At 33.7% G+C, this 26,763-nt stretch overlaps 1 protein-coding gene across 3 annotated transcripts in view; it reads left to right on the top strand.

Annotated features, from left to right (window-relative positions):
- The first annotated feature begins 882 nt into the window (after positions 1 to 882).
- The window catches only part of LOC143225799 (serine/threonine-protein kinase tricornered-like), a 65,465-nt gene continuing 39,584 nt past the window's right edge, over positions 883 to 26,763 (top strand). The window contains exon 1 of one of the 3 annotated variants that reach the window (XM_076455824.1): positions 883 to 1,020. In XM_076455824.1, coding sequence (XP_076311939.1) covers positions 1,018 to 1,020 — 3 coding nt within the window. In that variant the 5' untranslated portion in view covers positions 883 to 1,017. Of the gene's footprint in view, positions 1,021 to 12,766; positions 12,914 to 13,280; positions 13,526 to 26,763 lie in introns of those variants that run through there. The other 2 variants (XM_076455826.1, XM_076455823.1) reach the window with 2 other exon arrangements.

The following is a 26,763-nucleotide window of genomic DNA, read 5'->3' as shown; positions in this document are numbered from 1 at the left end:
TTTTCAAAAATAGAAAATATTGTTATTTTGAGATGTTGTGGGGAATATCTTGAAATGACTGCTTGTGGTTTCATACACTTCTCTGGACCATTGGAAAATTACAGAGCTAAGCGTGGAATTCTGCAAAAATAGTAGGATCTATAAAAGTTTTTCATTTGTGGCTTTAAGCTCTAGGAGTTAATTATGCTAGTGCTTATTAGAAAAAAAAACAAAAAACATTCTTAGCCTCGCTAACAATGTTATTTTGACTACATTATTTTGTATATTTATACATATATTTTCGAACTTAAAAATGAATCATTAGAATTATGTATTTTACGAACATTGACATAAATAAGTTATTCTGAAACCAAAAAATAAATATTCTGCAAATTTGAAAAATAATTACAGCTTTGATTTTTTTTTCAAATTCTGACAATTTGGGTTTTCTTTTGTGTAAGTGATTGATGAGTTTGGAGTTACAAAATTATAAACACTAGTTTGTCGCGGATGAGAAAAACTTTACATTTCGAAATCGCTTAACGTTATAGTGTGTATTTTCTTATAATAAAATTACATGAGGTTATTTGCTATGTCCACTGAGGGGAGTCGAGCCTCTAATTTTAGCATTGTAAATCCGAAGGCTTACCACTTTCCTACTGGAAGGCACGTTATAGAGTTTTTTATTTGAATCTTTCACAGAATGTTTTGAAACTGTTTTCTTAACATTATGAATGAAACGACAGGTTTATCTTGAGCTAAACATACTGTATACAATCTATTTCAAGCGAAAGCTCACAAACTGTTTTATATATAAAGAAAATTACTGTACAAGTTAACATATAAACTCTAGGTTTAAAAGGGCATTACTCTAGTACTATTTAAATAAATAATTTGATTCTCAAAATTTCTTCTAACAGAGGGCAATACTGGCCGCCTAGCAACATCTGTTATTTGCAATAATAAATTTAGTCTAGCCTGTACGCCGTAGGTCAGATTTATAGGATATGTTTATAGAATGAGAAGTTAGCACTAAGTATGGTAAGTTTATTTTATTCTTTACGGTAAATATAATTGATCGTTTACTGATAACATTATTATTTTGAAAGTAACATGCAAGTTTATTAATATCAAGTATTATACTATCAGTACGATTTACAAATATAAATTATAATTTATTTATTAAAAACATATGTTGGGACATTATGACTCTATGAATAATTATGTACTGTTTAAGTCAACCAACATGTTAAAAAATACAGTAATATATACTTAAATGCCACTTTTAGGCCAAATAATGTCAGTGATATCTACAGTGGATATTTTTAAATTTTATATAACTTGAATTTTCCACTATCTTAGCAACCTAAATGTAGAATATTGATAAATAAATTTTCTACCAACACTTAAACCATCAAGAGAATATAATAATAGGATAACAATTAGAAGGTGACTACAGTTTGTAAACCAAAATTAGAAATGCTTTTATAGAAATTTTGTACATGTAATTGACATAGTTTTATATATGGACTATATAGGAGAAGCTTTCTATATTGGTGTTATTGTTAGTTGTATATATGTGATATATTCATCTGTTTTATTTTTATAAAAAATCAAACCTAAAAATGTTTGTGACATATTGAAAGTCTTACCTGTGGAGAGTATATCATATTATGATATGAGAGTACCATATTTAAACTAATAATGACAATAAAACTGGCTGAATAATTCATTAGAAATAAACATTCAGTGAATGTTCATTACTAATAAATTTCTCTTTCAGATTTCATAATAAATATAAGAAATTAAATGGAAATTTGAAACAATTAAATAAAATTGTGACACTTATCACTTACAGGGGTGTTTTTCTCCTGAAGACAACATTTCTCATTAAGGGACTTGCCCTAAAAATTGTGAACTCATGGTAACCGTAAACTGTTACTACATTAAATAGATTCTCTATAATTCCATAATGTGATCTTCCTCTATCCTCTTAGTCTAATGAATCATTTAAAATTTATTTTACTTATTTTACAATCAAACAATTCTGTTGATTGTGAATGAGAATGTGCAACATGTTCTCTTAAATATTTTGATCTTTTTTACATTTTCTAAACTTGAAACTAAAGAGAAAATGTTTATTGTATTAATGGATTATACAGAAATATCACACTCACATATATTCCTTGAGCTGCAATTACTTTTAATTTGTAGACTAATCCATTCAAACATTTCATGTGTATGTGGTTTGTTAACATACATATATTTTTAAATTATGTCAATGAGTGCACTTTAACTTTACAAAGAGAGTTAAGAAAATTATTGGACAGTAAATTTATAAGTACTGTGAACACAGTATAAATAAAATTACTTTATAGGTTTTATTTGTTCATAGACTTTCAAAAAAAATAGTTATTACATATACAAAATATATAAATTTCATGAAGTCGTATGCACCATGAAGGCAGAGTATGATACTCAGAATAAATCAAATTATGCACTAAAGTGTTAGTAAGTAGTGCATATGTTTTAACTGTATACCAAGGCTCTATAGTTGTACAGTTTTGGATTATTCTATTTCACACGTTATGAACCACAGCTGAAGGGTGAATTATGATTAAGTATTAGAACATTATTAAAGAGCAATAATATAAGTTCTTCCATGGTATGTTTTTGACAGAATCTTGTTGATTTAAAACTGCAAGAGTTTGGGTGTAATTATATTTGTATTTAATACTTTCAGTTGGGCACCACAGTATTTCAAACTACTGTATATTGTAAATTATGGTAATCATATACTTTTATTATCATCTCCATCATAAATAATGATATAATGAGTTTAGTTATAAGTTAAATCACATATTTAATATGATTTGAAATTCATTTAGTAGAGTAAGAGTGACAAACAGGATCTTTGCATAATGATAGATGTGTAATATGCAAGTTCACAGTATTTATTTGTTGTGATGTAGTATTGTTGTTTTTTTATAAGCTATTAACTACTTATTTTCCATCCTGTCATGGCAACCACATGTGGCTCAGGGTGATTAATATTATCTGGCTCTAGTTACATCAGCCCTTTATTCTTTTGTTAGATTATGTCCTCTGCCAGCAAAGATATTTTAATGTGCATCTTGAGCGTGGGTTAAACCAGACAGAACAAAAATGTTTTTTGTTGGCTAAAGTATAATGTTAACTAAAGCTGATAGCTGAACAGTGCTATCAGGTAATGTAGGTCATGTAGTGATAATGAAAGCAATTTGATGTTTGAATTCCAGGTGCTTTCTTTGTATCAAACAGCTCCCAGCTTCTGCAAAGAGGAGACCTTTTAAAAAATATTCAGCATTTACTGTTGAGGTAATCTATCTTGTGAGAATGAAGACTGTAAGACTAACTATTGTTTATCAAGGAATGATATTAAAAGGGTTGGCCTAATCGGTGGAAAAAAGGGCCTTTGACCTCACTCCTTGATTGTAATTTTATGTTCTGTTCGATTAGCAAAGAAAATATAAAACAACTTTCTAAAAAATCTCAGGAATATCTTATAAAAGGTTTCATGAATCAAAGAAAATAGTTTTTTTGATCAAAAACTTTATAATAATAATAGTATATTTCTGGTTCTTGCTAGTGCAAGTTAATTACAAATTAACTCAAACTGATAAATATCCAAATTTTCATGCATGCATCTGCTCTATGTCAGTGTTATAATTGTTCAAACGTGTAGATGTAGAGGCTGTGTATGTTTTCATTATACTTTTAAGATTAATATGAATATTAAAATAATATAAACAGTGTCTCAAACACTAATCTCAGAATTGTGTGAAGTATTTTGTCTGAACTGAATATAATACCAACAGATATAATGGGTGACATGTTATTATTTACTCTATTTGACTATAATTCAGAAGTTATTATTAATAATTGAAAATGTTTTCAGAAACATTAGTTATCCCCAAAACTATGATACAGATAATATAATAGAAATCTCTAATATGTATAAATCATATGCCTTAACCAACAATTATAATGAAAGGGAAAATACTTCTTTGCTGATATAATGAATCTTGGGATAAAACTTATAGGAATATTACATAAATTCAACTTTGCAATAGTTTAAAAACATCTCCTATCTTATGTGATATACTTACTAGATTAAAGTTGCAATTTCTGAAATTTCTCACAAAAAGCTTACTCTATGCACAGCATACTTTGTGAATGCAAGACTTGAATTTTGCTAAAAGCATATCAGCAACAGCTAATCCTGTCAGAGAAAGGAGCATAATATAGATTGAAGTAATGCAAAAAATACTTTTATAATAAAGAAATAGAAAAGAAAAAGGAGAAACATTGAGGAAGTTGTGCAATTGAAGCTCAAGGGAGCTTAAGTTGGTATTAATCAAGCTAGCTTTAGTATTAAAATTTTCATGCAAAACAAGTCACAATGTTTAACCTCTCATTATCATAGTCTATCCTAATTCTCAGCTGTTGGGCTAAACTTATTTGACTGAATAGTGTGTTTTGTTCATCTCTTTTTATGACATTCATTTCTTCATAGTTCAGAGATCATATTAGCTGCAAGCGTACGTGAAACTTGGACTCTGATATTCACAGTCCAGGCATGCTTGACTCAGTATTAATTAAAGAATAATGAACATCCACTTAACATTATGTATTTATCACTTGGCAAAGAAATTAGTAATTTAATGTGTTGCAGCACTGATGTTAATATTGTGGTATCTCTCAGGTAGTCAGCAATGCAATGAAGTTAGGGTCTCTGACAACTGAAGGTTCTTAGATCTTGGGTGCATATTTCAAGGCAAGTTGGGACAGACAGGTCTCAAGGAATGAGACTGGACACAGATTCATACAATTAACAAACATTTATTAACACTTTCACAGTTTAAAATGCAAAATAAACAATGCAATAACATAATTAAGGGATTGGGTAAATTATTCTGAGTATATGTGCATAATTAATAAGAGCTATGAAAACTTCAATGAAATATGGGACTAACCTATCAATTTATATTTTAAATGTAAGTAAAAACAGTATCTAAGAATATCCTCAGTGAAATTTTAAGGTTAAAACTTGCATTTTACGACAAAACAAAAACCTCTTTAGATTCTATGTGTGGTGTAACTGCTACACACTACCAAGTAGAAATTCTGCTTTCACTTTTTTGAGGCCAATGAATTTAAGAAGAAAAGAAAAGAGGTATACTTGGGAGTCAGATGGGCTGTCTTCTAAATGAAAAATAAAAGTTAACTGTAACTCAGCAGAAACCAAGAGTTCCTACAAAATACTCTTAAGAGAAAGAACAAACACTAGGCATGAAGATTGAATGAGAAAGCTTTAGGAGCTGTTATAATGAAGTGAAGTGAAATTAATAATCGTGCTACATTTATAAAGTATATGTGAAACGTGTCAAAATCTGCCCTCCAAAACTGAAACATTGCTTTAAATGTATAGGTAAACTCCCAAGCTCCTGCTAACTTGACATGAATAGGTGGTTAAAAGAAAAAAAAAGGGGGGAGTGCTTGACTTGTAATCTGAAAATTGCAGGTTCGAATCCCTGTCTCACTAAACATGTTTGCTTTTTCAGTCATAAGGGCATTATAACGAGACAGTCAATTTCAATATTCATTGGTAAAAGAGTACCACAAGAATTGGCAGTGAGTGCAGATGAGCAGTGATTGGTTCTTGTTAGATCAGCTGGCTAAGGGGCATGGACATTCTGAAGTGATTACATTTCCAACTGTCATCAGATTCACTTGCAAGAAAATCTTACCTCAGTAATTAAAAACAACTTTGCTATCCTAGTAAAAGAACCATATAAGTAGGCTGTGGTCCCCACTTAACCTAGTTCGTCACTTAAAGAAAGTAAAAGTTAGTAACTCATTTGAGTGCTTTTCTGTTTTCAACCGTGTAACGATGAAAAAACTATAATGTTGAAAGTTTTTCCTATTTTAAGTGAAGTGGTGAAAAACATAGTGCACCCTATACTACATTATTATACCAATGTTTTTGTTGATAGTTTTGCCGTTTACTTGAATCTTTTATACCTTTGATTGCATATGCTCAACTCCCATAGAGTTCGTTGTGGTTGAACATGTTTTACTTTTTATTCGAAACGTTTGGTGTGCTTAAATGATTTTGAAGGTTATATTTTTAATAGCAGATATTTCATTTATATTATTACGTAACTGCAGGAAAGACTGCATTTGTTTCTTGTTTACCGTAAGAAAATTGTTTAATTTTCTTTTAAAAAAGAGTAAATAATTGTAATAATTTGAATTTAACATTTTAACACGTACGTAAACTACAAGAAATATTGTTGCGTTTCCCAATGAAGGGTTTGGTAAAAGGACCAATAGCTCACGGTCAGGCATAGCCAGGAGGTTAAGGCATTCGACTCGTACGTAATCCGAGGTCGCGGGTTCGAATTCCCGTCATGCCAAACGTGCTCGTCCTTTTAGCCATGGGACGTTATAATGTTATGCTCAATCTCACTATTCGTTGGTAATAGAGTAGTCCAAGAGTTGGCAGTGGGTGGTGATGACTAGCTGCTTTCCCTCTACTCTTACACTGCTAAATTAGGGACGGCTAGCGCAGATAGCCCTCGTGCAGCTTTGCACGAAATTCAAAACAAACAAAAATTGATAGCTCACTCTAAAAATACAACGAAATTCAATGTAGTAAATATCTATGTAATTTATTTAGTTAAATTTTGAATGCTTTTAAAATCTAATTGACATGATTAAACGTTGAATTTGTTTGATACCTTTTGTTTTTACAATTAAAATATTTTATTTAAAAAATCGCAGAAACGCCCTCATACAGGCAGCTGTTTGTGCTAGTTCCTGCAGGTGGCATTGTGATTTTATATTTCGGGTCTGTTCCTGGCTTCTCACTGGATTTTAACTCAAAACTTGATGAGCAAGCCTATCTCTTTCTTGTTCTTTCCTTCTATAACTTACATCCTGACGTTTTATTTTCTTTCTCAGTATTTCAGATTTTCTCCGTGATAAGTCGCTTTTCTGTTGGGCAATTTTGGCATCGTGATTTTCGATGTTTTTATCACTTTGTTATCGTGCAGAAGTAAAAATATACTGTGGTACTTGTTTTGAATTTCGCACAAAGATACTCGAGGGCTATCTGTGCTAGCCGTCTCTAATTTAGCAGTGTAAGACTAGAGGGATGGCAGCTAGTCATCACCACCCACCGCCAACTCTTGGGCTACCCTTTTACCAACGAATAGTGGGATTGACAGTCACATTATAATGACCCAACGGCTGAAAGGGCGAGCATGTTTGGCTCGACGGGGATGCGAACCCGCGACCCTCAGATTACGAGTCGCACGCCTTAACATGCTTGGCCATGCCGGGCCTACTGTGATACTAATGAGATTATTTGGTTATTACAAAATTCCTGCAAATTTGTATGCAACAAATTTGCGATTCCTTCAATCACAGAACAATTCTATTCATAACGTACGCTTGGATTTTCCAGTTGATAAAAGTCACTTTATTTTTGAAATGTCACAATGATTCTTCAGTTGGAGGACTTACTTTAAAATTCTGCATTAAACTCATTTTACCACAGTTTTAGAAGTTTTCTTAGAAAAAAAAATCGATGATAATAATAAATATATATTATTAAAAAAGAAAGAAGTGACGCTTTTCCAATAAGGAATCGATTTATGGAAAAAAAATGTTATAAAACAAGGTCCTATTATTTTCTAATTTTTAGCATAGTCCTATTTCATCACATCTTTCAAATTGTGAGATACAAAGCTGTTATTGACTTATTACATAAAAAAGTGGACACATATGCTAAATAAACTTTTCATAATAGACCTAATCGTAATGAAACTTTATGACGAACTTCCCCTTATGATTTTGAAAACTCGTGCGAAGTTTCCAAACCGGATCAAAATTGTGAGAAAAGATTTGCGTGCAGGCAGGCAGTCTTTTACAAGTGTACATATATAGATTAAACAAAATATAAAAGCTCTTAGATGTTGTCAATAGATGGCGACAGCTTTTTCATATTTTATTTGATGTTTTGAAAATAACCAAAACATTTTAGTTACCAATCGCGAATATTGAAACATTTTAAACCGTCATCACTATGATTCACTATCACAATGCCCGGCAAGGCCAGGTGGTTAAGACACTTGACTTGTAATCCGAGGGTTACGGGTTCGAATCCCCGTCACACCAAACATGCTCGTCCTTTCAGCCGTGGGGACGTTATAAAGTAATAGTTAATCCCACTATTCGTCGGTGAAAGAGTAGCCCAAGAATTGGCAGTGGGTGGTGATGACTAGCTGCCTTCCCTCTAGTCTTACACTGCTAAATTAGGGATGGCTAGCGCAGATAGCCCTCGTGTCGCTTTGCGCAAAATTAAAAACAAACAAACACTGTCACAAACGTTTTAATAAATTAAATTATGACATTAAATCATTTTGGTTAGTGCGATTATATTTGATTATGTACACAAAAACAGAAAAAAAAATGAAAAAGACGTTTTATAAAAGAAAGGGTAAGACAGTCTTCTGTTTGACAGCATTACAATTAACGAAGAAAGAAAACCGTTGTCCATTTTAACTGCCACATACATGCAGTTCAAGAAACTATGGGTATTAACGCTTTTACTGATAAGGGGAGAACAACGTTTCGACCTTTCTAGGTCATCTTCAGGTTAAGCTGAAAATGACTTAGGAAGGTTGAAACTTTGTTCTCTCTTTATCAGTAAAAGTGTTAATACCCATACCAGCCGTTCTGAGATATCTTTTTATTTCAAGTGGGTTTCTCGTCATCAAGAGTTCAAACAACTGTCTTGCCCAACCTTTGAAGTGAACTGAATTGTAGGGTTGGTTGAATTTACGTGTATCTTAAAATCCATTAAAGTGTCATTGCCATGCTGCTATACAAAACACATACCTTAACCACATGATGGATTTACTTAAAACGAATTTCATAGTACGGGTTTCAAAATCAAACATAAATAATAAAAAGTAGAATAGATAGAGGGGGCTGCCCTTTAACTGAGCTACTAAATTTACATCTTTCGTCCTAGGAACGTGTAACAACTAGTGTAACAAATGTGCCTAAATGTAAAAAAAAACAAAAAAAAACAACAGTTAAGCTCAGTTAATAATTCAAATATGATGTCATGTTTATCACATGTTCAGTTCGTTTCTACACAAATAAGAAATATTTCTAAAGTACGATAGGAGGATGAACGTAATATTTATAAGATTCTCGGAAATAAATGAATACAAATTTTTTTTTCAGTTTGTGAAGATATCACGCAGAGGAAGGTGATAATAGAAAAAGTGTGCCGTACATATACAGAGTAGCGAGTTGTAGAGCATTATTTAACTTTAACAATATTAAAATATTTTATAATAGGCGAGGTGTAGAGCATTATTTAATTTTAACAATATTAGAATATTTTATGATAAGCGAGGTGTGGAGTATTATTTTGCTTGGACAGTCATTTGAAGATTTTATAACGAACATGGTTTAGAGCATAATTTAACTTCAATAATCATTAGTTTCTTTGTTTTGAATTTCGCGCAAAGCTACTCGAGGGCTAACTGCGCTACCCGTCCCTAATTTAGCAGTGTAAGACTAGAGGAAAGGCAGGTAGTCATCACCACCCACCGCCAACTCCTGGGCTACTCTCTTACCAACGAATAGTGGAATTGACCGAAACATTATAACGCACCCACGTCTGAAAGGGCGAGTATATTTGGTGCGACCAGGATTCGAACCCGCAACCCTCGAATTACGAGTCGAACGCCTTAAGACGTTTGGCCATGCCGGGCCCTAATAATCATTAAATATTCTTGTATGGCCCGGCATGGCCAAGCGTGTTAAGGCGTTCGACTTGTAATCCGAGGGTTACGGGCTCGAATACCCGTCACACCAAACACGCTCGTCCTTTTAGCCATGGGGCGTTCTAATGTTATGCTCAATCTCACTATTCGTTGGTAATAGAGTAGCCCAAGAGTTGGCGGTGGGTGGTGATGACTAGCTGCCTTCCCTCTTGTCTTACACTGCTAAATTAGAGACGGCTAGCACAGATAGCCCTCGAGTAGCTTTGTGCGAAATTCAAAACACACAAACAAACATTCTTGTAACGAACAAGATGTTGAGCGTTATTTGCTTTTGGATTTATGATTTCGTTTCAAAAGTTTTTTTTTTGACTAGAGAAAGCATTCAACCATGGAATTATAGCTGGAAATGTTTTAAAATGAATAATATCTGTCTTCGGAATTTATATTATGTTACATATACAATCAGGCCAATGCACTACATAAAAAATAATTTGAGAAGTGATGCGCAATGGATTTCTGACTTCATTTATTTATTCTTGCATAGAACGTTGGAAATCACAACCATAACCCCTCCCCTTTTTTACGTAATGTGTCCTAACTACTAGGCCAGTTCACTTGTGAAATTATGTCAGATTTACTGTTGTCACATAATGTTTTTTGACCAGACCAGGGCCTGGCATGGCCAAGCGCGTAAGGCGTGCGACTCGTAATCCGAGGGTCGCGGGTTCGCGCCCGCGTCGCGCTAAACATGCTCGCCCTCCCAGCCGTTGGGGTGTATAATGTGACGGTCAATCCCACTATTCGTTGGTAAAAGAGTAGCCCAAGATTTGGCGGTGGGTGGTGATGACTAGATGCCTTCCCTCTAGTCTTACACTGCTAAATTAGGGACGGCTAGCACAGATAGCCCTCGAGTAGCTTTGTGCGAAATTCCAAAACAAACAAACAAACAAAACAAACCAGACCAGGTAAAGCGTTACCACCTGTTGGAAGCTTTCAGTGCAGTTCTCTTGGTTGGAAACAGTACTTCGTTAAAATTACCGAATTTTGCCGGTTTTACATATGATATTAGAACAATTGTGTGATCACTAAAATATATATAGCTGTTAATTACAAGATGTTTTCATGTCACCACGTACATTTCATGTCCACGTGATTATTAACTAAAACTCTATAGTATATCATGCAGAGAATGAACTTTTATAATGGCTGATTGTCGGAAAGAATCATTTTATTCAGTTTTGTATCGTTCACGAATGTTGTCAGTACTAAAAGTAAATATTGTTTAAGTCTTCTATTTCTGGAAAGTCTCTTAAAATGTGTATATTATACTTAACATCACCTGTGGAATTACGGCCGTGAGAATGAACATGATTGATTGTTTGTTTGTTTGGAATTTTGCACAAAGCTACTCGAGGGCTATCTGTGCTAGCCGTCCCTAATTTAGCAGTGTAAGACTAAAGGGAAGGCAGCTAGTCATCACCACCCACCGCCAACTCTTGGGCTACTCTTTTTACCAACGAAGAATCGGATTGACCGTCTCTATATAACGGCCCCACGGCTGGGAGGGCGAGTATGTTTGGTGCGACCGGGATTCGAACCCGCGACCCTCGGATTACGAGTCGAACGCCTTAACACACTTGGCCGTGCCGGGCCGAACATGATTGATAACGGATGAATTAGTTAGCGCGAGTCCTGGATCGTCTTTGTCATAAAGTGAAGTTCAGTATACTAAATAAGCTTCATTTAAGAAACATATGAATAATAAGTTTTTGTGTTTTTTCTTTTCAAATTTGTGAAGAGATCATGTTGAGAAATATTGTAATTGTAAAAGTGCCCCGTACATGTACATAGTATTTTAGGAATAATTGCATGGGCCTTGTGGTAAATTTCTGGACTTATATGCTGGCAGGTTGGGTATGAATCCGTGCGTTACCACAAAATATTCTCCACTTTTAATGTCGTAGGTGGTTTATTAGAGTGACAGTCAGTTACTTAAGGTAGATTGTAGATTCTACTGACTAATTAGTAGTTCGAAATAAGGGACAACGGCGAATGAAAAAATGTAGTAGCTTGAAAACATATACAAATTTACTTCAGATCCTTATGTGCATTTTAAATCAGAGTTGTAGGAAAAACAAAGTGTAGTAGCTTTACTTGTATAGGTGGTACTGAACTTCTCCTTTTTGTTACTAAAAATATGACAATGCTTTTTCTTAGGAAACTGGTTCAAGATAGAGGAAACAGCTTGTATAAGTGGCATGTAAAGGAAGCACAGAATTATACTTCACTGAAAATGGCGAGACGATTGGGGAATTACTGATTGAAATCATACTTTACTAAAACAGGCGAGACGATTGGGGAATTACTGATTGAAATTACACTTTACTAAAACAGGCAAGATGATTGGGGTATTACTGATTGAAATTATTCTTTACTAAAACAGGCGAGACGATTGGGGTATTACTGATTGAAATTATTCTTTACTAAAACAGGCAAGATGATTGGGAAATTACTGATTGAAATTATACTTTACTAAAAAAAGGCGAGATTATTGGGAAATTACTGATTTTCTGTGGTTTGAATGATCAAAAATACAGAAGTGTGCTTCATCTGTAATTAACCATACAAACTGCTAGTTATTTATGCATTTATTGACCCTCTCCTAGTTCTATCTTTTTGTTCATGGATCTGGAAGAACGTTTTTCTTTTTCTCTCATAGAATTTGTCTTGTAGTCAAATGTATCCTGAGAAAAGTTTTCGTAGAAGATAGATAATATATGCTGTTGGCCAAGTTTTTTAATCAGTTGTTCAGTATAACCTAAAGCAGTTGCAATTAGAAATGTTTGAATTTATCATAGACTCCAGTTGTGTATATATATATATTATCTATATATGTGTATATAAATGCGACTTTATTAACTGTTACTCGTACTACTAGGTGGTTAGGGCGCTTGACTCGTAATCCGAGAGTCACGGGTTCGGATCCCCGTCACACCAAACATGCTGAGCCTTTCAGCCGTGGGGGCGTTATTATGTCATGGTCCATCCCACTATTCGTTGGTAAAAGAGTAGCCCAAGAATTGGCGGTAGGTGGTGGTGACTAGCTGCCTTTCCTTTAGTCTTACACTGCTAATTAGAGACGGCTAGCGCAGATAACTTTCGTGTAGTTTTGCGCGAAATCAGAAACAAACAAACGTACTACTGGTAAATAAACAGTGTTCGATTAGCGCTGGTGTATATATATATATAAGGTGTTTTGATTAAATTGTGTTGTATGTACATGTATATAATTTACATTAAATATATAAAGTAAAGGAAGTCCTCACGTTTGTTAAAAATGATTTGTATATGTAAGCACCGGAAATTACTACAGCTTTTTAGCTCATGCGCATGTAGAGAGGGCGAACGTGCTTTCACCTGTACTTTGGCTAGCACGTACCTAGTAGAAACAGACCACCGTTTTCCTCGTTTGACACATGTGGTGATAGTAATGCGACCTGTGTGTGTATTAATGTCAGAAGTATACTGTTTCTTGTCCTCGAAGTTTATACCAGCGTTCTAGTCTTATATGCAAAGTGAAAAATTAGTTGTAACGCCTGTTCGGTATGTTGGACTGTTGGTTTGACTTCTATCATAGGCTAGGTTCTTCAATGTTTTTCATCAACTCGGCTAGAAAAACAGATACGACTAAACGGACCGTAAGTTTTAACTGTTAAAAATGGCAAAGTGTTTTAATAATTTATTTTTGTTCTGAAAGTTTATCATAATACTATATCGTTGTATATTGTTATTCAATTAAGAAATTATCTCTTGTGAGATTTCGTTATTGTACTTTAATTATAGAAGTGTTTCAAATATTGTCTGTTGTGAGACGTAAGTAGTTTGATATTGAACTTAGGTATTTTAATTATTATTTATCAACGAAATGTTTCAGTTGTTAATCGAATAGTTAAAAAATAGTTTACTTTGGTTTGTTGATTCCATATCTACGTTTTCTCCGTACGATTATTTAACGGTGATTTAAACCTAAACTTACATAGGTATTCAACGTGAAAGTGAAAATGAAGAAGGATGTTTTGTTTCTTTATTTTTTGTGTTTCTTCGAACATAAAACTAATAGGTCACGGTTATTATTTTCCAGAATTTTAAATTCAAATGTAAAACTATAAATTGAGACTCCCATAATGCTTTTACCGTCCAGTTGATGCGTGTCCTGTTACATGCTTGAAAAATAAAGTGATCTTTCGATTTCAACATACTGTTACGGACTTAGCACTTTCTAAGAACGTTTTGTTATTACTTCGGCAAAAGAATTATTGTCGGTGCCCATGCGTGATTATGATAAGTTTTGTTTTTTTTAAGCGGGGAAAATTTTGTGTAGACAGTGACATAATACGTTCTCTGAAGTAGTAAAATTAACGGAATGTATTATATACTGACTATTAAGGTATGGTTTATAGCCTGTCAATGAAAGGAAAGACGAAATCTTGTTTAGTTGTGTATATTACTCTTATAATAATTAACTCATGGAGAGTCTTTCAGTATCTAGTAAAACAACACTTTTTATGTACTTCATAACATGAGCTGCTTTAAAGTGTAAAGGATAAAAAATAGTTACCTTGAACTTAATGAATATGTGTTCATGTCTATAGAGATAAAAATTTAGTTTGTTAGACTAGAATGTCAACTGTACAATGAGTACTTTCCGTGCCCATCCTTTCTATCAAATGGAAATGAAATTCATGTGTCTGTTGGTGTAAACTGAGGTTTTCTTACACATATGTGCAAGAAGTTACTTTTCTACCGTATTCGACCTGGCATGGGCATGCGGATAAGGCACTCGACTCGTGATCTAAGGGTCGAGGGCTCGAATCCCCGTCACACCAAATATGATCGCCTTTTCAGCCGTGGAGGTGTTATAAAGTTACGTTCAATCCCACTATTCGTTGGTAAAAGAGTAGCCCAAGAGTTGGCAATGGGTGGTGGGGACTAGTTGCCTTCCCTCTAGTTTTACACTACTAAACTAGGGACGGCTAGCGCAGATGGCCCTTGCCGGAAATTCAAAACAAACCAAACCTACCATATTATTGCTGTTCGCTCAGTATGATTCTTGTTAATTTGAATTTCATGATTCTGTAATATTCAAGGAACATTCCTCTTTAAAATGAAAACAAACAAAAAACATTTTTGTTGTTGCAGGTACATTATGAGGGTGAACCTTGTGCTAGTTTACTTATTGTCCTCCTTGTGATTATCGAATGCCGTAATAAATTGTTCAAAGAATGAATTTTTTTTCATTTATCTTAAATGTAGTTCAAAGACTATCAAAGTTATTACAGTTTGATACAACGTGTGCCTAAATGAGCATCTTCTACGATGTGACTCATTTTCTGCGCACTCAACAACCGAGAAATGTTTATAGAATGTGATATTTTCAACACATGCTAATATATTTTCAGGCAGTTTAAAGTGTCAGAGTCAGGCTTTACCTCTTCTGAATTCAAGTAAAGAAGTGAATAATCAGTGATTCCGACACTCAGTTACACAACCTCTTTCAAACATGTGGTCAGCTTCCGGTCAGTTACCTCTTTCTTTCTTTGTGAACCTGACGATGACCGAAAAAGGTCGAAACGTTGTTCACTCCTCTACGTAAAAAAATTTTCTCAACCCAAACGAGCCGTTTTTACATTTATAGAGAAGTGAATAACTGTAGCCGTTAGGTCATATCTGGTCTTGTGCTAAATTAGGAACGGCTAGCGCAGATAGCCTTCGTGTAACTTTGCGCGAAATCCAAAAACAAACAAACAAAAACATTGAGTGAAAGATGAAACAAATTTACACAACACTAACATTAGTTGTTTTCTATTAAAAGAAGCCGTATTCTATCCAATCTTTGATTTAAACATCACCATAATGTACATAGCAATGATATATATATATATGAAGCAAAGTTTCTTTTTTTATTATTTTACTAAAACGACAACAAACGCTTGAACTTTGGAAACTTTTTGTGTTTTAATTTCCGAATGCAGTCCTAAGTACACGTCCAGCTATTAATATAAACGGAATCAATTAGAGTTAATAACCAGGCAAGTATTCAGCTATTTTATTTGCACCTTGTTACAAAAATAAGAAATAAATACAGTATATAGTATTTCAGGTAAAACCTGCCGAACTCGGTTTAAGGACGTCGACTTAACTGTTGATGTGACAAATCAAATGTCACAGCGGGATATGTAACCCATAGGAAAGAGATTTTTTATGATACATCAAACTAACTACTTCGTATTTAATATACTTCATATTAGGACTTAGAAATGCAACATATAATGCGCATGCGCTGACAATTTTAATTAGTGTAGTCGAATATTTCATTCAAAAACTGAATGTTATTTTTTTATAAAAATTCAAATAAATGACAGGTCTTGCCAAGTAGAGTTACCTGCTAGTTATCGCGATGACCATCTCCAATCTTACGATATATAGCACCTTTGTTAATATACCTTTGCTTTTTGGATATAAATTAACACAAACACAATACTATTATAGCACCATGACATCATGTTTGTTACTACAACTACTGTTCCTTTAGCACAAAAGCTTATAAATACAACAGACTTGGTTCATAAAGCTCTAGTATACGTGAGCAGTATCTGTATAAAAATCTGCTACAATATGTGTGGATTGTTTAATAGAGATTTCAAACAATACGTTTTATTTAATATGGAGTAAAGTGTATGTCTCGAATATTTCATTCAAAAACTGAATGTTATTTTTTTATAAAAATTCAAATAAATGACAGGTCTTGCCAAGTAGAGTTACCTGCTAGTTATCGCGATGACCATCTCCAATCTTACGATATATAGCACCTTTGTGCTCCCACCCCTAGAAATTACCAGCAAATGAAATAATTCAAAGGTTAAAGTTCTGAGTGTTTGGATCTTCTGCAGACCTGCATACATAATTTTACATTCATGATTTTTTTTTTTTTTTGCAAATATTTATTTGCTTGCTGTAAATCACTGGGCTGCCAACTTTGTGTCTTCCTTCTCTCCGCCCTTCTAATTTGGAGACTGGTCCCTGGGGTTTTTTGGTCATTCTAATGCTATTCTGGCGTGCATTGAAATTTGAGAAATTAATCCTGTCGTATCTTTCTTTACCTTTACCCATGGTGTGTTTGACCAGTTTACACAGAGCACATTGCTCGTCTTACACGATCAACTTCGCCACTTCACGATTTCAGATTAATTTTAACTTGTTATCTATAGGTCAGACATGCTGAGCCCAAAACAGTAAACTGTCTTAATATTTCTGTTGGTTTGTTGGCAGTTTCTGGAAAGTACACTGGTACGCTAATAAAACGCAATTTTTTTAGCATATGAGAAAACGTCTCGGGAAACCAGAAAAGTGGGTGATTATGTGAAAACGATGAAAGGTCTGTATGCATCTCTAACGTAAATGTACATGTGAATCTTTCTATATATATAAATGATGAAAACATCAAATGATCACGGATACAACTTTTTGAGTTGATTTAAACTATTTTCAACCTAGACTGTGACGACCATGTGGTGTTTGCAATCAGTAGGGAAGAGATTTGAAAAAGCAGTAACAGTTAAGTGATGTTTGAAACGTTACCACGGAATTACTATAGGTCAAATAATACATACAGTATCTACCATTCGTTAAACAAGGATACTTCGTAGAATATTTAGTATCACGAAGCCTTTTTCGTGGTGCATATGCCATACAGTTAGTTGTTTCACAGTCAGCCCGTGCAGTGCTTTATGAAGATAATGAATTAGCACAAATTGTGTCTTAGGTTTAGTTTGGAGTGAATATTTCAGGCTTAAGAGCTCAAAAATAATTGTAAGTAAAATGCAGTATTTAAAGAAAACATACAATCTCATATTTATCTTTATAAACTGTAAGACTTAAACATTTAAATGTAATAATTTATCAACAACAGTTATACCTAAATGTTTTTATAATTATTGCCGTAGAAACTACTACTACTATCATCTATCGTGTTCATGCTAATAGCTATGATTGTGTACTGTTGCTCAACATTATAATTCCCATTGTAACATCTTCCTCCAAATGTCAAGGTAGTCTTAGGGTGCACATCTCGACAGACTTTCCAATGCACGTGCATTCGTCTTGAACAATTTTTCTAGAGACCAAAGTCACAAAATTTGATTGGAACTGCAGTTGGACACTAAACGAATGAACGGTCGAATGGAATTTCTGCAGTTTTAGTTGTTATATGTCTGTATATTGGCCGTTTTTATTGTGAAAACAACTGTTGATTTCAGGGTAAAACTGTAAGTTTATGAACTATTGGCTTGTGAGACTTTGCCAAACTTAAGAGTTTTGTTTGTTATTACTGTTACCAGTAGATATGCGCAAGTTTATTGCAGTTCGTTTTTGTTTTGTTTTTTGAGTTGGAGGATTCTCCTTTGTAACCATAACCTTAACTTGGCAGGTGAGATCATTAACCCAGATTTAACTAAATTAAAATATACTTTATACTGTTAAACTCACTTATTAGTCCAGATCAGAAATGAAGTTGACTTTGACAAGAAGACAGAAAAAAACAACAACAAAAAAACAAGAGATGACTTTCATTATTTGTACATGAACTATTCCTTAACATTTGCTACATATAACCTCATTATTCGCTGTTTTCTTTGGCACGTTTTCTTACAATTACCAGATTTCTACAGAAGTTTTATGGTTTTCTCTAGTTTCCGAAAATGTTTATGTGTGATAGTGTAATATTTATATATTCAAACACATTATGTTAGTTCTAAATATATGACATTAGTAGAGAGTATGCCAGTTACGCATAAAAACATTAAAAGGGTACCATAGATCTTTTAAGAAATGACCTCTTTCCGACACATTACGACTTGTTAAGCCTTATATATAATACAACATGTAAAACAGAAAATATAATAATGGTGCAAACCCCGTAGTGGCACAATGGTATGTCTGCGATCTTAAAGCGTTAGAAACTGGATTTCGATACCTTTGGTGGGCAGAGCACAGATAGCCCATTGTGTTACTTTGTACTTATTTTCAAACAAACACATAATGGTGAACAGCTCACTAAATTAAAATAACTTTGTTAGTTAACAATGTTCAGCGCAGTAGCCATTCATCGGATTTCTTCACTGAAGGAAAATGTGATGCAAACAAATATACAGTGTGAAGAAGTGTAAGGCGAGGAAATGGAAAGGATAAAGTTAGAAGAAAAAGACCATTCATTCCAAAGTAATTGATAGTGCCCTATTTAAAAATCACACGTCTTTCCAGGCATTTTCTTTTCGTTGTGGCCCTCCATGGCCAGGTGGTTAGGGCGCTCGACTCGCAATCTGATGGTCGCGTGTTCGCTACAAAGTTAGAGTCAATACCACTATTTGTTGGTAAAAGAGTAGACCACGAGTTCACGGTGGGTGGTGATAACTAGCTGCCTTCCCTCCAGTATTAAACTGCTAAATTAGGGACGGCTAGCGCAGATAGTCCTCGTGTAGCATTGCGCGAAATTCAGAAAACAAATAAACAAACGAACTCTTTGCGTTACAATGGAGGGAGTAAATATGAGTCCAAGTTTGGATAAGTCGAAGATACAACTTGTAGAGTTATTAAACTGTCTAGGTGTTGGTTTTGTAGCGCCATTATTTCTCATATAAGAGAGATGTTCAAGTTAACGACCTCCTAAACGGCGACCCATTTAACCAATGTTTAGCATGCCACATTTCTTTTTATAGATCACACAATATATTAGGCTTGTTGATATGTACTTGGATGACTGATGTATTTGGAATTTTTCTTTAGAGCCAGATATGGATGTTGTGGTGTTAACGTAGTTGCAGGTGACGCATTTCTTTCTGTGACAACAGCATATATCCGGGTTTACACTAGGGGTAGATTTTTGCATGGTACTACAAAGTATGATGTTTTTGATAATTTTATCATATCTGCGAGTAATGAGTGTGCATTTTAAATTTCCTTTTTTTTGTAAATTATGGATTCGTCAGTGAGGATATTGAAGTTTTATTTGATGATCTGGACAACTCTACAAGTATTAGGTTGATAAGTATAGATAAGTGGTATTCGGGAGTTTCTGCATTGAATTTGGGTTTTAGTGTGTATTTTTGAGCTACAGAATGGGCGTGTTGGACGGCATTTTCTATTAAATTCTTAGTGTAGGAGCGACTGATAAAAAATTTTCATATCCTCAGATTTTGACTCGTAATCGATTTGTTCACTACAGAGTCTGCGCAGACTTAGGATATGAAAGTGACTGAAATATACGACGTGGATGGAAAGAGTCGTGGGGCATTAGTAGGTCTTTAATGGACTGATGTTAATAAATGACAGTTTTCAGTGAAAATCAGAATGTCAAAAAAGTGTAAGTTGTAGGAAGAAACTGTCCATGTGAACGGAATCACGGGATTGTGGGAGGAAAAGAACCGTAAAAAACTATATGTCACCAGTATAATACATGAATTGAATAAGAAGTGTTCCTTGATAACTGGATAAAATCTTATTCTCTTTATAACCAACAATCAATAAAGCATAAGAAGGACCCTTTGCAGTAGTCATAGTAACATCATTTGTTTGTGGGTAAAATTCGTTCATGATTAATATAAGCTGAGCAATACACGTGTGGGGATTAGTGAAGAGTGCAGATCTAGACAGTATTTGACGGCTTTCATACTATCGCTATGGGGAATCGACATGAAGAGTGTTTGTATGTCCATGGTAAATGCCTTCCAGTGGTATAGCGGTATATCTGCGGACTTACACCGCTAGTAACCGAGTTCCGACACCCATGGTGGGCAGAGCACGGATAGCTCTTTGTGTAGCTTTGTGCTTTATTAGAAATAAACCATGGTAAATATATAATATTCACTACCAGGGAATTGAAAGTTCAGATACCATGTATCTTGTCTTTTATATAACTGGGAAGACAGGGGATCATTGGCTTAAATACGTCATCAAGGAAAGACAAAATTAATTCAGTGGGGAAGTTATTGACAGAAATAATTGGGCGATCAGGTTTATTTGGTTTATGAATTTTAGAGATGATAAAATTCCGGGGATCCTAACAATTAGGTTAGTGGTATTCAATGACAAATTACCTGTAAGAATCAAATCGTTAAAGGTAGTCTTAATATTGAAGCTAAACGATTTAGTCTGATCGCTAGTTAAGGAACAGTAAAAATTAATGTCAGTAACTTGTTTCTCAGCTTAAGTACAATTCGTTTCGGTCCCCAGTGGCACAGCGGAATGTCTGCGGACTCACACAGCTAAAAATGGGGTTTCGATACCCCTGATGGGCAAAGCACTGATAACCCATTGTGTAGCTTTGCGCTTAACTCTAAAGAAACAAACAATTTGTTTCTGTTTTCCGAATGTTTTCTTAAATACCGGAAGCACTTAACATGTTTAACGCATCAGATATTTAAGTCGACATCCATACATACCTTTGAGTTATTTGACATTTTGGGTATATATATATAAAGAAAAGGATCGAATACCTTGTTAATGCGAAGGTTTACTACACAAAATAAGCAATCCCTATAGCCTCTTCTACGTTTCTATTTTCTTATATGAATTTGTTATAAAGGTTATTGTGTGAAAGAAATTTAATTATAACATATAATGTCAAAAAACAAAAACAACCATATAAGACCAATGATTATTATTTTAAACCTAATTAGGGTGCGTGTGATGATATTCACTGTTCGAGAGCTTGGGTATTAAAATAAAATTTATATGTTGTACGCTTAACAAAAAAGTATCATTTTCTTTTTTTATTATTTTCTTGAATTTCTCGTTTTCAAATATTAGTCTATATCAAGCATTCGTGTTGTTTAAAAGTGTAGTAACAAATATATGTGTGTACTATTTTTCTATGATTTCTGTCTTTTTTTTATTATCGGATTCGGTCCAGTGTCATGTGTTCGTTGTTGTTTTCGAAATTACGCGCAAAGATACACTAGGTATATCTGCGCGTACCAATCCTTAACTTTGAACTGGTCTCCGGTAGTGTAACAACAAGTCTGAAGCCATGTTGTGCTAAAAACTTGGTTTCGACACCCATGGTGGGCACAACACAGGTAGCCCATTAAGCAGCTGTGTATGTTTACAGTAAACAAACAAAAACTTTGAACTAATGGACTTGAGGGAAGGCAGCTAGTCAAAAGCACCTTCCACTAACACCTTGGCTACTCTCGTCTGGTCGGATATTCTTCCTAACTCTTGTATTGCACCTATGACACCAAATTTCAGAAGAAGTTTTCGTAAAAACGTGTCACAAAATGTGAACTCTATGATTTATAGTTCTGGTATATGCTAACATCTAGAGTATGCCTGGCCTCATTGACATGCAAAATAAAATCACTGCGTGTTGTATCACAATAAAAATTAGTGCTGTGTTCAGTTCATGTGTTTCATTTGTTTTATGTTGTACATCACAAATACTTTTTTTCAGGTAAAGAATCCCACACTCATACATTTTATGTTTTGTTGTTATTAAGTCTGCAGTGGAGAATACTAAACATATGCTTATTTCAGGTGTGTTTTAAAGGATTTTAACTGTTTCAACTCAGCAAGAAACGAATGCTTTCAGTTCTTCTAAACTGCGTTTATTTCATTGTTAACATCTCCTTTATTAGCTATGTAAAGAAGCGTAGCACGGCTTCACAAACGCTGTATTTCAGTTTTATTATTGTTTTCTCATAAGTGCATCATTGTACATGGAAAGTGATTTGTTTCGACTTATTTTGTTTATAAACTTGAAACAAGTCGGTTGTCTTTGGTGTGGCTTATTGTGTGATCTGTAAATACAAATAGAAAGAGAAAAGGAAATAAAAATATAATTATATTTTTTGTGTTAGTGACTGTATATATGAAATCATAAGATGTAAAAGTACTGTGTTTTATAACCAGCATACCCTTACGTTGTATTCTCGTACAGTTTCGATTGTAATATTCTTCACCATTATATGCTGCTATATATTAAGCTTGTGCTCTAAATGCCTCGAAAAGTGATCTACAGATTTATTACTATTATTTGTTTTAGCACATCATAAAATTAAATTGTATGAACGAACTTTTATCGTGATCATAGAACATTCTACTAGTGTATCAGTGTAAAGTTCTATCTAACAAAATTATCATTCTCTGTGCAAAGCGAATCGGAGCTTAGATGATTTCTTATGTCATTGTTTGTTGTCTTCTAGACATATATGACAAAATAGCTTTTTTATTTCTTGCGACTAGACGACCTTATGTTTCAGCCTACTAGCCTACTCTTATTCTTTGACGAGAAATATCCCAACCTTCATAATTCCTGAACGTGTTTATAATTTGTACATACGATCTTAACTGCAATGTCTTTTACAAAATCAGATTACAAGGCGCTTTCTGGATTATAAAGAACAGTATGTACGTTTTGCGAAGTCCATTTTACATGGTTTATTATTTTTCTTGATTAATTTTGGCTTTCAAGTGCTTTAATGCATACATTTTTCTAGACTTCAGCTTTCAAGTTTCACTCTATTATTATTATGCCAATCATTTCAGCTATAGTGAAAAGTTCACATTTACAGATATAGTTGCATGAAACTTATATAGTTGAGTATTTAAAAATGATTTAGAATGATACTAACATAATAATAATTTTCTCGTATTTAACAAGTTTTCAAGTGTTAGAATCCTATAGGATTGTAGCAGTTAATTTAAAAATAAATGAATAAAAACAAATATATTCCTTAAGCGGAAATTAAATTTCAATTACTGTCTCTAATTAATGAGAATAAGTTTACATTATTTCGGCAATCTGTCATAACCAGTTTGTCTCAGTATATATGCTAGGTTGCTGATACAGCACGGTATTTTAGACGTCTTCAATGTGTTTGGCTAAATTATATTTCAGCAAACAATTACATATACCAGTATGGTTTCAATAATTTACCTTGTTAAATGAAATGATATCTGATTTCACAGTAGAATGTTCAAATGTGTGAAAAAGAAAATTGATTTATTGTATGCTTATCTTTTGTTGTATTCAAACTTACTTTAGGCATAATGTTGACTGAGGTATCTGCGGTCTAAGGAACTCTACATTGTGTGAATCGTTGAATTAAAGGTTTGTTAATCAAGCGGTAAACATAGAGAGACTGAAAAAAAAAAAACAGTTGCATTTTTATGTAGTGGGTAAGTTTCATTATGCTGAAGAACATGATGCGAAGAATCGGGTCATTGTTAACAAGGACAAAACATAAGAAAAATGTACTATGGCAGTATCATAATTACTCTTTTTTTTCAAAATAATTCATGATGAGTGGTAATGTATAATATTTTAATTTCAAGGCTGATATATTGTTCTTCATACGATGTATTTGCCGCATTAATCGTCTTGAAGGTTGACCTATCTCAGTTTTTCTCTTAGAACAAGTTAAACCTAACTTTGGAATCAAATAAACTTGATATATTAATTTTTAGATAACTATGGTTTTTTGATAATACCTCATAAAGTGTATTTCGTCAAAGGCTTAGACCTTTATAATTTAATATTGGATAATATTGCAAAATGGTTTTGCTTATTACGTCGTTGTTAAGATTCTCTATAATTACGAATATGTATGTTAGTTTCAATGAAACGCCTGTCGGATATTTCCATAATCTATATAATTATTTATTAAATGTTCTTTGTCATTAATTATTCCCATAGTTTTAATTATTGCTCGATGAATCGGATCCATTTAGAATAGGCCTGATGTATACTACTTGCTCAACGATGGGTGTATTTTTTAAATAATGTTTTCACTACACACCGAAAACTATATTGTAAAACTCGCAGTGTGCGTATCCTATTTCTGAAGACTTGTATTTACGGGATTCACACTATATTTGTTTCTGAGTGCGTCTGTCACATGAGAATAGCAAGGATAAATGTGTGACTTGTGTGTTACCTAAGTTACAAAATTAGTTTTATATTTACTAATTAAACTAGTCGTATGTTATTCTTTATTTATTGTTACAACTTGTGTAGTAAATTGTAGATGACGTTGTTTTTTGTTTTTTTTGAATGACCAAAGTCATTCCTCATGTTGGGGGATACATTTAATTATTTCGAGATCAAACATATTATTTTAACTGTACAGCTCCTTAGATCCAGAACACAGCCGTTACTGCTGTAAAGTCGTGAAAAACATTATAGAGGTGTAATACAGCTGTTATCCATGACCCAAATAAGCTTTCTGTTGAGTTTTAGACCACGCTTGGTTCAGTTATATCCTTTCTGTAAGTATCTAGTATTTTTTCTATAGTTTTGACTTTGCGTAACTCGTTGACACGTTTAACGTGAGTCACGTGTAGAAGTTGACCATGTGCAGGAGGAGGAACATAGTGTTCAGGTTTATGAATAGGATTTTAGCTTTGTAAAGTTGTGTGAAGTGTTTCTGATACACGGAAAAATGTACAGGATGTGATTATATTAGCTACGTTAAAATAAAACAAGTAATTTCATTTCAGTGGTTCTCAAGGTGTTGTTCACGACCAAGTAGCATGAGTGTCCGCAGAATACTTCCGAGGGGGGGGTGACAAGTCAAAATCAAGTGACGATTCACATACACATGCTGATTGAATAAAGAATTTTCGAGGGGGCAAGTGACCCTATGCCCTTCTCTCCTTTCCAAGCGGACACCCATGCTTACTGGTGGTTCAAAATGCAGGCACAGATTTGCAACACCATGGCCGAGGCCATGAGAGAGAACGGAACAGGTTAGGGTAGGATCATATAGTTTGAGAACTACTGGTTTTTCTGACAGCAAGTTTACGTTGCAAACACTTAAATGGTTGAATATTTTTTAGCAGTTGAATGTCTCACACGTTTGCTTTGTTGATATAGAGATAAACGTACACTGTGTTTTATATATTTGATATTAGTCAACGTTGTGCAAATTACAAAAAATAAAGATATTTTTAACTTCCTACCAACCAGACAAAAAATCATTCATAAATTATCTACATTTTAGATTTCACTGGTTCTTCAGAAAAACTTATCAATTCGAACAAATAATGAAAATGGTAAGTCATACAAGTAAAAATACACTTTTGAATTTAAAAACACTAAGGAGGAAGTTATAAACTGTTTTAAGTCTGGCTGCGAATCTTGTGTGTAAGTGTACAAGGGAAAAGTAACCTTAAACTTATAAAAACTGGTTTGTAAAAAAATAGTCTAATACCTTGTGAGTGTTGGCTAAAAGAGGAAAATATTCATGTGAAAGAAAAGCTTCGAGATAGTGGTTTCTTTGTGTGCCAGTTGTACCTTTAACTTGACATTTTCACATAAATTCTTTGGACACGAGTTTTTCATCGGGTGTTCAGGTTTTCCTTACGTGTATACAAAAGTCATGTAATGAAAGTTAAAAATGCGAATCTAGTATTTACAGAACGTCCACTTATTCGAAAACAGACGAAATGTTATTTTCAGTACTGTCCGTTTGCACGTAATTCGTTTTACACCACCAAAAAAGACGTTGAAAAATAAAATATTGCATTTATTAAGTCTTTTTCCTTGTTCGATGTTTCTTATTATTCATTCGCTGTATTAATATTGCGAGAACGTAATTGTGATGGCATAAGAAAACATTTACAGGTCATACCGAGATTTCAATGTGAAATAAACATTTCTGTTCATCGAAGTTAATAACGGACGAATAAATACTGTAACTCTGGAAATGTATTTACATTTTAAACCAATTTATGGATAAAGAGAAGATTGCAATTATACTGAAAGTCAATGTATTTATTTTATTGTCTTTTCAGTTTTCTTTATTTGTAAAATGTTACAAGAGACGCTTATCATTATCCATATTTAATAGTAAAGTTTTTGGTGGGTCATAACATTATCTCT

Source organism: Tachypleus tridentatus, chromosome 9, assembly GCF_004210375.1.
Source record: "Tachypleus tridentatus isolate NWPU-2018 chromosome 9, ASM421037v1, whole genome shotgun sequence".
NCBI classification, from domain to species: Eukaryota; Metazoa; Arthropoda; class Merostomata; order Xiphosura; family Limulidae; genus Tachypleus; species Tachypleus tridentatus.
The sequence above is the reverse complement of the archived record's forward strand: the minus strand, read 5'-3'. Positions and strand labels throughout refer to the sequence as shown.